Source organism: Haemaphysalis longicornis, unplaced genomic scaffold (assembly GCF_048455015.1).
Source record: "Haemaphysalis longicornis isolate Haplotype H1 unplaced genomic scaffold, Haemaphysalis longicornis Haplotype H1 scaffold_50, whole genome shotgun sequence".
NCBI lineage: Eukaryota > Metazoa > Arthropoda > Arachnida > Ixodida > Ixodidae > Haemaphysalis > Haemaphysalis longicornis.
The window spans coordinates 2,114,722-2,126,937 of record NW_027526386.1 but is presented as its reverse complement, the minus strand read 5'-3'; the positions used below and the strand labels follow the sequence as shown (position 1 = coordinate 2,126,937).

The 12,216-nt window shown below is 47.4% G+C and overlaps 2 protein-coding genes across 2 annotated transcripts; both read left to right on the top strand.

Annotated features, from left to right (window-relative positions):
* The first annotated feature begins 1,829 nt into the window (after positions 1–1,829).
* On the top strand, positions 1,830–3,933 carry LOC144140821 (uncharacterized). The gene is made up of 5 exons (XM_077672332.1): positions 1,830–2,064; positions 2,496–2,586; positions 3,162–3,295; positions 3,367–3,468; positions 3,851–3,933. The coding sequence occupies exons 1-5, from the start codon at positions 1,830–1,832 to the stop codon at positions 3,925–3,927; spliced, it is 639 nt and encodes a 212-aa protein (XP_077528458.1). The 3' UTR covers positions 3,928–3,933.
* A 77-nt stretch (positions 3,934–4,010) lies between these two features.
* LOC144140826 (uncharacterized) lies at positions 4,011–5,804 on the top strand. The gene is made up of 3 exons (XM_077672334.1): positions 4,011–4,080; positions 4,188–4,522; positions 4,638–5,804. Exons 2-3 carry the CDS (start codon positions 4,322–4,324, stop codon positions 5,328–5,330), a joined length of 894 nt encoding a protein of 297 aa, XP_077528460.1. The 5' UTR covers positions 4,011–4,080; positions 4,188–4,321; the 3' UTR covers positions 5,331–5,804.
* The last annotated feature ends 6,412 nt before the right edge of the window (positions 5,805–12,216 follow it).

Sequence of the window (12,216 nt, the reverse complement as noted above, 5' to 3'; positions counted from 1 at the left end):
AGATGTTTCATCACTCCGATAGCGATTTCGCATATGCTGCCCATTTGTGGCAAATAGCGGCCGGGACAATTAAAAAATTCCCCGCATTTTCCCGAGGGGAAGAATGTGAAAGTGCGAATGCACGAGTTGAATTTGCGCGGTTCGGTAATGTTCGCGAAAGAGAGATCACACACACACACACAACTACAAAGAAAGAAAGATGCATTTATTCATAGACACCTATTTGTGTTGTCGTTGTACTTGATTGCTAGAGCGGATCTCAGCTTTGAAATTTCGTGTCAGTACTCCTTTAAGCGGGTGCATTAGCCCTTCTCACGCCCGATTCCTGGCCAATCCCCCACGTGGGTATGTGCCATGTCAGCGGCCAGGCAGCGCGTGCCCATCTCCCCCCGTTGCCAAGGAAGACGAGGAGATTCCTGGCCAATCCCCCACGTGGGTATGTGATGCGGACATGGCCGGTGGATGCAGGTTCAGGGTCGCTTAAGAAGTGCATCGCACTCAAAATCGATTTTCGATGTGATTCCAGCCTCAGTTCGCTGTAAAAATTTCTGTGAGGCATCTGCACAAACTACTGAAGCCAATTATATCATTTTTAGGCGTAAAAATTTGGTGTAACTACTCATTTAAGACTCCCTGCCACGGTTGGTGAAAGCGTGAGTTGGTGGGCTCGCGATTCGCGGTGCCTTCATTCACCGTCCCTTTGAGTACACAATCTGCCCTGTGCGGGAACCTGGAGAGCAATGATACAGACTAGTGTACTAATACAGACCACCTAAAGGCTCCAGGTGTCGTCGACGAGGCTGCGGTAGACTCAACTGAGCTTACACCACTCACACTTTTAGGAAGTTACAGAACATTAGACCCAGTCTCAGAACACTTACATTTCCCCATTCACGACCAACAAGGATCCAAGTGACACGCTCAGACTCGTTCCAAACAAACACGTGTCCCCACACAACACTAACACTCGTGATGTTGCAAAGTCAACACGGAGACCAATAAAAGTTCCGTGAGCAGTCAGGAACACTCAGGTATATTATCCTGGGAGCCGCTATCGTCCAGCCTCCGCATTTGAGATCAGCTCCTGCGGTTTTGGAGAGCGGTATAAAAGCCAGGACGGCGCTTGGCTGCCTCTAAAAAGGCTCCGCACCCACAAGGCTCTGCTGAATAGAGAAGTTTTACTCCTCTCCTGTTCTCCCCTGCCAGCACTTCCACCTCTCAAGACGGGTTCTTTGCATGTGCGGCAGTGGGGCTTAAAATTTGCTTCCTATACATCACCCGGCTGCCAGAAGGGAGATCGGCCTGTTTTAATGTATGCCCTACTTCCTTTTGTACCACAAGAGTACTGGGTGCTATTCCAGATGTCCCGAGATTAAAGGTGATTTGAAGGCGAAAGCTTGGCGATACTTATTAACAGCTGATGCATTGCACTTCCGACAATTATTAACAACTGATATATTGCACTTGCGTATTTCCCCTCGCTTTTCATTCTTTGTCTATTGGCACGAATTTTGTCATTACTTCAACCGGCTTCTTTTCTGCTATACCATTTTTGCAACCGTTTCTTCTCTTTCCTTTCCTAGTGAACTCGTCAGCAAGAAGTCTGGCACACAGCACAGCCTCCCTATATATAGGCCTCCTGCGCTGCCCAGGGGCGCTGCGCAAGCGGCTTCCGGACAGTACTTACGGGTATAGAGTCTATTCACAAGCGGCTCAGCCGCGATGCCGCAAGGCCTTATGGGAAGGGCGATTTGGCGATCCGCCATAACTGTGGCGGTAGTGGCAGTTCGCTGCAGCGTTACCCGCACCGTGTGCGTAGCGGTTTAATCATGGTACACTGCGCTGTGTACGGCTGCTACAACTCGTCAACGAATACTGCAAGCGGGTGTGAAAATGCTCAGAAGGTGCGCTTCTTTGCGGTGCCTACCGTGATCCGCTGGCAATGCAGCAAGACGCAAGAAATGTCAACAAAGCGTCGCGCCGAGTGGTTTCGCCGGATCAACCGTGGGGACATCAACAAAGAAGCCACGCATTACAAGGTGTGCAGCGCACATTTCGTTTCTGGTAAGCAAATTTCGAGCTTTACATAACTGTGCGCGGTTTTGTGGGCGTCGGATGCGCTGGTTGGCGTGTGAAGCGGGCTCACTTCGTCGAGCTTGCAATTTTCTGTCTAGGTCGGATTCTGGCGTGTCTAACAAAAAATGCACCTGAATGTGCGAACCTATGCGTATGTGCGCTTTTGTTTTTTCTTTGTGTGATCCGGCAGTGTTGTCCTTGGCCGTGATCTTTGCTTTATCAACCTCGCTTTTCGTAAGCAAAGTGCAAAGCTACGGCAGCATGCATGTTTTCGTAACAAGGTTTCACGAGCGAACGTTTTGGTGTTTTCGAATGAATTGTACGGCTCGGCGGTTAGAGAATGAAATGGCTGGGCGTCGTAGTTGCTTCTTCCTTCTACTATCGCCGTCAACTTTTCTTTGTTTATTTGAATTTTTCAGGGAAACCATGCTACCTCATGGACGACACAAACCCAGACTGGGCTCCAAGCCTTAACCTAGGCCACAACATAAAGGCTGCTTCGAATGAAAGGTGAGATGTTATCCATACTTTTTGGAGCGCAAGCCTTGACGCATAGTGTCGTTGTTTGCTTAATGGTTGTGAGATCAGTGCAGTAGATAAGGTACAGCGATAGTACATCTCGTAAATCTTCAAATTTTTGTTTTCATTGGCTGACATGCAACAGCAGCCATGACTACAGAAAGTTGGTGTGTCTTAATTCAGTGGGGGCATTTTTCTGAATGCTGCCTTGGGAAAATGTCACCACCATTCCTGGTAATTGTCACCATGTTGAGGTCTTCCTTTTTTTTTGTTCCTTGTGCCAACGCAGGAAGTTGTTTTCGCCCTGCCGCTGTAAATTAAGCCACCATAGAAAGTTGTGTGAAGCGCTTCCAAGCTTCATATATGAAGCTAGCATAGTTTAGCACCTTTAATCGACATTTCACGTCCCTTACTCCCAGCAAATGTCTTTAGAGAAACTAGTTGTTAGCCCATCACCCAGTTGCAATCAGAATCTACCATGCTTAATGAAATTCCGTTGTGCCACAAGTATTCTAATTGCCCTTGCATATGGTGCAAGGTGATAAAGGTTCTTACACTTGTTTCAGGCACAAACGGCGCTCTGCGAGAGCTGACGCAAAGAAGCACCATGAACCTGCAAGCCCTAGTTCAGTGCTGCAACCTCTCGATATGAATACCCCAGTTACCAGTAGGGGAAGATGTGCTGATGGTAGTGACACAGGTAAATTTCATATTTTTTATTACATTCCACAGGTGCAATGCTGTTTTTCATTACATGGCCTTTTATTACAGGGGGCTTCGTCCGAGCTGCAACACCCCAACATGATGCCGAAGGTCAGGCTTCCGAGCCTTCAAGCATTGGAACAAACGCTGGTTTCACAAACAGCGATTCAGGTTAACATTGTTTTGTTTTCTACCTAAGAAACTCATAGTTGCACACATTTTGAAATACATAGGTGCTACTGTTCATGTATTTTGCACTGGTGTTTGGATGCTTTTTCATGTAGTCGCAAAAGAATGAATAGCTAATGCTCATGGAAGGCCCAGGTGCTCTCATGATTATCGTGGTGGAATACAGAAGCGCTCAAAAAAACAAGGACAAAGAAAGAAGTAGACAACACGGCGCTAAGCGCCGTGTTGTCTACTTCTTTTTTTGTCCTTGTTTTTTGAGCGCTTCTGTATTCCACCACAATGAACACATACCAACTAGCCCAACTTTCCGTTCTTCTGCTCTCATGATTAGTAATGGTGCAACTGTTGACCCCAACACTTCTAGAAGTTCAAAATGCAACGGAGTCCACGGACCCTTTGGAGGTGCCTGTTCCCCACGTGGTGGATGCTGGTAACACATAACCATGTAAGTGTAACACTGCACGTACATGTATATTAGATAGGTTGGGCAAATTCTTTATCCTGGAAAATTCAACATCCCAGGTTCCAGAAAAAGTGCTGCTGCTGATCAAGCTTCGGTTTGCCACATTGATGCTGCTGTCAACGCTGCCCCTTGTAAGTCTACCATTTTACACAAAATTTCATGCAGTGCGCTAAGTTTAAGTACAATGCAAAATATGAAGGTCTTAAAATTTGCTCCTTTACTTATGTTCATGTTCCAGCATTACAGGATAGCACTACCCAAACAGAGGAGAGTTCAAGCATTGTTGAGTGCCTGAAAAAAGACAACGCTGCCCTCAGAACACAGTTGCAGGAAGCAAAGGAGAAACTACAAAGGCTCGAGATCACGCAAGCCATGTTTGAACAGGACCGCAATCGGGTGAAATTTTACACGGGGCTCCCAAGTTTTGCCATGTTACTCGCACTTTTCAACCTGCTTGAGAAAAGTATTCCATCCGGACCAAGGAATGTGCTCACAAGGTTTCAAGAAATGCTCCTGACGCTCATGAGGCTCCGGCTTGGTGTACCACTGCAAGACCTGGCTTATCGGTTCAATGTAAGTGGTGTACACGCATAGCAGGAATTTAAAAACAAAGCTTCGTTGGGTGCAGTTGTTACCTAAAGACAAGAAATGCGAATGTCATTATTCATACAGTTCTTTCTTTCTGCAGGTCAGCCAAGCAACAGCAACGAGGGTTGTGGAACGATGGCTCTCCGTAATGCACGTGCGCCTAAACAAACTTGTGAAGTGGCCGGAACGGGAACACCTGCAACGCACCATGCCGATGTGCTTCCGACAGGCATTCGGAACAAGGGTAGCAGTTATCATTGACTGCTTTGAAGTGTTCATCAATAGGCCATCCTCCACACTTCCAAGAGCACAGACATGGTCCCGTTACAAGAACCACTATACTGTGAAGTTTTTAATAGGTATAGCCCCCCAGGGAGTCATAACTTTCATCTCTGAAGGCTGGGGAGGCAGGACAAGTGACAGGAAGGTGACAGAATCTTGCGGAATACTGGACAACCTGTTACCAGGGGATAGCGTTCTAGCTGACCGAGGCTTTACCATTGGCGATGCAGTAGGCTTGCATTGTGCAAAACTAGAAGTGCCAGCGTTCACCAGAGGTAAGCCTCAGCTATCTGCCTGGGAGGTAGAGAGGACGCGCAAGCTGGCGAATGTCCGCATTCATGTTGAGCGTGTGATTGGTGTGCTGCGCCAGAAGTACGCAATCCTTTCCAGCACCATTCCCACAGATATGCTTGTGGTGCGAAATGGGAACGAGATCCCGCAGCTGGACAAAACAGTGGCTGTGTGCTCTGCATTAACAAATTTGAGCAAGTCCGTTGTGCCCTTTGAATAATGGTGCCATTGAGGGCAGACTGTCCTAGAAATCGAGGGATGGATATCTAGTCTTTATTTATAGGGACTGTGCAATAAGACTGCAGCACTGACTTGTGGGTGCTTCTCAAACTACAGCGCAGGCAGCAAAGCAGACAATGCTGGTGTAGGTATGCTGCGACAATGACTTCGGGGTGTGTGCAAGAAGTGTTATGTTGTGAACTGTGCAAACACTTTAATTCTCCTCTAGAAAGAAAGTTATTGCAATTTTTACCATGTTTGTCCCTTCATAACCAGTGAACAAGACGGATATGCAGTGTGCAGCGCGCTAAGGAGTGCTTGTTTACATTTCGTCGTATGTCCGCGTACGGGAGACGGTTTTGTGTGTATGTTTTACTTTGTGCCTCTGGAATGGAGCGGTAGCTGGCAAAGGCTAAGAATATGCAGTGCTCTTTCTTTGGTGGCAAATCGTGTACAGATCCAAGATCTCAGTCATGCGTGCCTGCCCGCCGCGGTGGCACAGCGGCTAAGGCGTTGAGCGCGAGGACGCGGGTTCGATTCCCAGCCACTGTTCAGATGGAGGCGAAAATCAAAAAAGCTCGTGTACGAGGTTTCGGCGCACCTTAAAGATCCCCAAATGGTCAAAATTAATCCGGAGCCCTTCGCTACGGCGCACCTCATTGCCTGCGTTGCATCGGCGCTTTAAACCCTACAATCATACGTGCCTGCAGTTTTCCCCATGACCTGTCGGCAAACACCCAGGATAGCGGAAGACAAACTTTGGTTATGAGCTGCCAGTCTGTTTTTTGTAGTTGCTGGTATCATGTAATTCCTTTATGCCTTGGCATCATGTGAGCCATGCGAACAGGGTAAACGAGAGAGCATTTTGTTAATGACTACGAACATTGATGTCACCTTCTGTTTTCGTGCACTGAGGGGCACAGCAGCCTTTTTAGGTGTCACCATTCTCTAGGTGTCACATGCTTTCCTATTGAAACTTGTACATATGCTTTTGCTCTGTTGCTTTCTTGTGATTGAAATTTACTATTGTAATAAACATTTCCTCCTCTCACACCTTTTTGTGTAGCTTTAACTGAAGATACACTTTTTACGCATGCAATAGGACTGGCACTGAATAGGTTGCTTCAATATGTGCAAAACAAGAAATCTATAAATATTAGAAACAACCTGAACCCTGCTACACACATTTAAGAAAACGAGTGCCAAGAGAAGGAACTAGAACACCTGACTGGTTCAGGGCACAGCGCTCAATACAAGACTTCCTTCCAGTGGCAACTCTGGTGTTGACAGTTGCTGCCTTTTATTTACTCAATGAGGGCAAATTCCTGCTTTAAATACAAAACTGCTCACAAAAGGGCAATTCACTTTACAAACAGCAAGTTCACACCATCCTCGTGCTAAAATGTCAACAAAGAATATGCATCAAAGTGCCCTTCCAAACGTGCAGCAGTACACCTGCACCTGTTACAGCACACCGTCTATAACAAGTATGTCCTCCTGAAGGAAAAAAAAAAGCTTCAGTAAAATTATAACAATGAGCACCACAAAACTATTCCACTATAGTTGCACAATTGTATACTGATAACGCTGCAATTCCTAAAAATATTAAACTAAGCGTAGTTACCTGTAGCAGCAGTTATTTTGTTTTCCGGGGCTTGCAGTCTCTGCAGTGCCACACCTCAGCTTTTGGTGCCCGTTTTAGTTTCACACATGAAAAATGGAACCATTTGCCTATGCAGTCTTTGCCACTGCACTCAACCATGTCTCCATATTCTTCACCGCCACAGTAGCAGTATTGCGCAACACCCCCATCACCCTCCTCCTCCTCATCTACATCACTGGCTGTTGATTGGACAGGAAGTGCAGTCCAATGTTTGAACATCAGCTCTGGGAGCAGAACTTTTTCAAAAAAGCTCTTGCATGTTTGCACTACCTCCATGCAATACGTATAGTCAAAAAGAATGCGCTCTACGTGCCAGTCTTGGGGGGTCCACACCATGAAATCGCAAAAGGTGCGTTGGCATGCCAGCATCTGCACTTGCACCTGGCAAAAGTAAGCATGTGACCTTTTCAGATTAACTGCACCACTGTTTGGGCATTCTAAACATCCATCTTTCTTGTTCAAAACATTCTGTACTGAGCCTGCTGAATAAGGGCACTTAATTTCAAGCAGCCCCTTACCACAACAATCACATGAAATGAGGCCATCAGGGCTCGCCGCTATGTAAGGGTATTCTGTGGAAATGTGCACACCAGCAGCCTCACACTTAAAAGAACTGTGATGCTTTGAGATTTGAGCCACATATGCTTGTCTGGCGACATCCTCCTTGCGGCGTCCCCAGTCCGTGGAAGGAGAAAAAAAGCTGCTCTCCTCCGGGTAACAAATCCGCTTCACAATGGAGACGGATGGACGAGTCAAACTTGTCCGGCAGACAGCATGCACCATCGATGCAGTGATTCGCCCTGCTCTGAATCTGAACCACAATGCTGAGGCAGCCTGCTGCTTTGTCGCCTTCTCAACAGCAATGATTGCCTGCGTTGTAAAAAAGCAAATCAAGCATGGTCACAAAGCAGATAAGTTCACTCTGGGCGGCTGCACATCAACAGTGAAAAAGAAAATGATTTGGGAAAAAAAGACCACGGCGGCTGGCATAATTACACACAAATGTGCAAACAACAAGTGAGGTGGAAACACCCCCAAGACTCGGCACTTTAGGCTCCTTCAAATTGGAGCCTAAACACATGGTGCAACTGCAGACACTATTCATGTGTTTATTCAACCTTTGTGCACCCTTTGCGCATTACCTTCCAGAGGCACTACTAGGTGTAGGTTGAGCCTAATCTTTGCGTAATATACTCTGGCCATTAATGAGCTTGTAGAAGTTCAAAAGTACTAAAGCTCATCGCGATAACATTTTAGCAGGCACATTGATAAGGAGCAATGTGGGCTAACATTGCCACTGACACAGTATGCACCTCACTACCCTGCAATGTTGCACACACGTGAAGATAAGAGATGTGCCTAGCTTCTGACTGAAATCCAAAAGGGATTCCCAACGATGCACTTTCCCGACATGTTTCAAAACCCCTCTATTCAAGCCATCCAACCTTCCGCGATAAGAAAGCTGGCTCTACTGCATACCTCTGTTTCCACCTTGAAAGCTTGTGCGAACATCCGACTCTCCTCCTGCACCTCATCCCACGTTGCAGGCTTATTCCTTGTGAGGTTTCCAAGGATGGCCGATGAGTATTTCACCGCAACAGGTATAAATTCATCACAGTAACCTTCTGTGACAGAAAGTATGGCAGGCTGTGTCCCGGAATCTTTGATTTCATCCAGGAATGCCTTCCACTCTTCGGCTGAGGGTTTATCAATCGGTGCTTTTGCCTTTTTTCTTGTTGTTTTGCTAGCTCCGTCAAGCCTTCGCTTCTTCATGGCTGCCGATGAAAAATCAATCTCTGAAAGCTTCGCAGGAGGCACATTACTTAAATATGGTGGAAGCCATCCGTTTTCCTTGTCAGTACATGCTTGGCCATCTCGATGCCTGACAGCTGCCTCCAAGTAGTACAGAACAGCACTGACATGAGAGCAGGCTTCCCCAAGTCCCGCCATGCAAGTGCAGTGGCCCACCTCTACTTTTCCATCTTTTTTCAGAAGCACCCATGGCTCCAGTGGCTCCGTAGACAGGGCCTGGGAGTGATTCACCTGCGAATGTAGATGTCGTGAAAACAGTGATGGAATCACATGTTTAGCTCAGTGCAGACAAACCCATCAACACTAGTGGCAGTTGTATCAATAACAAAACTTGTGTGAAGGCTACTACAGTCACTCAGACTGATGTTGATGGAATTAAGTTTCTTGGAGCTAGTAGGGAAAGCCAATGTTGGAGAAGGATAACGTGTACATTGTGCTCCATGCAAATTGTCGAATATTGATTTACCTAGCTGCCATCTTACTGTACTTTTTCCACTACAAAACATTTCAATTGTGGTGCTGTGTTAAGAGAGTTCCCGTTTAACTGCGGTGTCATACTCGATCGCGGAAAACGTAACACAGCTTCGTGGTGAAGTTCATTCGGGAATTTCGATGCTGTGGTTCGAGAACGCACGATTTTGAGCTTAAGGAGCATTTAACGTTTGAAACAGCGCTGAAACGTGTCAAAGCAAACAAGTCTAAACCGGCGTCGCTCCTCGCCCGGTACGGGGCGAGGAGCAACGGCGCTCTAAACTTACGCATGTCTCACACGTTTTAGAATTACAGCATCTCTACTTTAGAGGACCGGTGTTTCTGTCGTACGAAATTACAAAGGTAGTCGCAGCGGTTAGTCCAAGGTGACATTGGCAAGGCCACTTTAAAACTTAACAAAAGTGCGTACCTTTCCGCGCACAATGACGCGGTCGCCAACTTGCTTCAACCGCGGCTGCTGAACGAAGCCACTGGTCACATAATTGTGCGCCGCTAGCGACTTAGTGGCCTTAAATTGTTCGTGTGTCACGAAACTTGTCCCGTGAACGAGGTAGTCCTTTATGTCCGAGTCTTCCAATGTAGGCAGAAGCGTAGCGTCGGTACACAGGTCGGAGTCTCCAAGCAGCAACGGATCCACGCCGCCGCACATCGCTACTTTTTCTTCGTAACGCTTTTTGGCGCCTGGCCCCAAATTCAAGGCATAAGCACTCAAGCTCAACGAAGGCCCATCATCCATGATCAGACAACCGTCAATGCCGCGCACGAAAACAACAATGCTCGCGCATTTACACCATTTACACTATTTGGCTGTGGCTCGGCCGGCCCGGCTGTGCGCCCCTGCGAGTGCCGCCAACGTTATGGCGTCGGCCGCCCGGGAGCGTCGAACCTGGGTTGCCAACATGCTTTTTGGCCTGCTGTGACGTCATGTGAATAGACTCTATACTCGTTGACAACTTAAGAACGACACCGGAAGTTGCCGCTGGGCCTTATCACCATAGCCGGATGTTTCTACGCGCGGCGCAAGTAGGGCGTTACTGGGAATATTTTGAACATGGCGTGAGCCGTTCCCGTGATTTTTTGGACTTAATATGCTTATAAACGACTCCAGTGACGACAAACAAACTGCGTGAGACAAGGCAGACGATATCACGCACTCATAGCAAACCCCTTTCAAAACGCGCGCGCACTGACGTCACGGTTCCGGCGCTTTGGCGGAGTGATACACTACATGAGGTGGTGCCGTTCTTGAGTTGTAACCGAGTATCGTACAAAGCTGCGCGGGTCCCACAGGATCGCGTGTTGCCAGATGAGCTCGAAATGAGCTCGATGTTCTCGATTGTTTTGCGACATGGTCACCAGCCCATCCCCGACGAGTCCGGTCTCTTCCGGCGATCAACTTGGCATTAGGGGAAAAAGTTTTGCTGTGCTAAATACGTTTACAGTGCCGACGAAAGTGCCGGGACGGTGACGGCGCTCTCCCACTCGCAGGTTCACTGACCATTTGAAGTGAAACTTTTAGTTTAAACTAATACTCTAGGTGACAAGGGCTTTACTATAACAGCCGATCAAAAAATAAGGGTGACGCAATCGGCGATGATCGTGCTTTAAAAAGCCAGCGAGTCAGGCGGACCGCTGGCTCGCCTGCTGCGGTGCGCCGCTCTTTTGCGTACCTGCGCACTATGCGTGCACTTTCATTAAACAGTGCTCGTTTGCGTCGCCGTTACGAATACATGGTGCAGCATTAGCTTGCCGTTTTGTTGCGTGTCTCAGTGACAAAATGCGGCGAGCGTCAGAAGCGTGACATCTGTTTTACGATTCCGAAATTAGTGGCGGTAAAACAAGGTGGTCGGGCGAACTCAGAGGCCGCTCGCTTTCCTTGTTTGCTCTAACTTTACTTAATTACGCTCTTGCATTATATATTACCAGTTCGCGCTCAATAAGCTAGAATGAGTGTCAGCAACGTTTTGAATTGTAGGGACGAGTTGCATGCTAGCAGACACGGCGAAGGGCTGGACGGCAAATCGGGTAGCAGGGGCTTTGGACGCAAAAAAAAAAAGAAATAGCGAATTACCAATAATATTTGACAATAATCTGGTGAAGTGTGAAGTTGGGGGACAATTCAACTGGAAGCGACCATTCTCTGTTCTTGTCTCGCTGCCTAACTCCATTTGAGGACAAAACTGGCGTGTCGGCGTTCTGATGGTTAGCGACGACCCCTGCACTAGAAGATAACCAATAGAGTCAGTGATGATCGTATGTAAATATTTGGGGCCGCGCGCTGTGTATGCAGCTGTTACTTTATGCAAATATAGAAGTACACATCTTTGCAGGCAGCGGGCATGCGATTTGGTGCTTGTTTTGCGTCCTTTAATAGCGCTTAGTCTGTTTATTTGACGCTATTGCCTCACCTACTCGCTAGTATACATGTACCCTGCCGTTCGTAAATCCTGCGGCGTAAAACGTTCCGCAAGAATCATTTAGTTTGCGAAAATACAAAACAAAATTTCCACTCGTTTTCAAGGCGGTGCCAGGCCAGCAGTGTCAGCTGAGTCGGCTGCGCAATTCTTGCGTTCGCTTGCATGCTCCCGCTGAGGCAACCTTTTGCAGTTACCAGCAGCGTTCCGTGTTTGTGCTACTCGTGAACTTTCCTTTGTCGACAGCACGCAAGAAGAAAGAACGGTAATGGTCGTCAGGAAGTTAGGCCACCCGACCTGCCGATACTGATCAACGCCGCGACGACCGCGACAGTTGGCTCAAAAGAAAGCCGATAAATCGGCTTTTTTAAGCGGATATTATTTTGTTTAGCTTCGGCAACTACTTTAGGGGCTATTTCATACAGGATGCAGTCATTTAAACGTGCCACCAAGCGATTAAACTAAGTACAAACAACTTTCACTCTGGCTTGTAATTGAAAACACAT

What these genes read in the sequence shown, in the direction of transcription:
- LOC144140826 (XM_077672334.1), top strand. Translation starts at nt 4,322, where the DNA reads ATGTTTGAACAGGACCGCAATCGGGTGAAATTTTACACGGGGCTCCCA. An exon ending in ACCTGGCTTATCGGTTCAAT is followed by an intron (nt 4,523 to 4,637) that starts GTAAGTGGTGTA and finishes TTCTTTCTGCAG; the next exon opens with GTCAGCCAAGCAACAGCAAC.
- LOC144140821 (XM_077672332.1), top strand. Translation starts at nt 1,830, where the DNA reads ATGGTACACTGCGCTGTGTACGGCTGCTACAACTCGTCAACGAATACT. An exon ending in CAGCGCACATTTCGTTTCTG is followed by an intron (nt 2,065 to 2,495) that starts GTAAGCAAATTT and finishes TGAATTTTTCAG; the next exon opens with GGAAACCATGCTACCTCATG. An exon ending in AAGGCTGCTTCGAATGAAAG is followed by an intron (nt 2,587 to 3,161) that starts GTGAGATGTTAT and finishes CACTTGTTTCAG; the next exon opens with GCACAAACGGCGCTCTGCGA.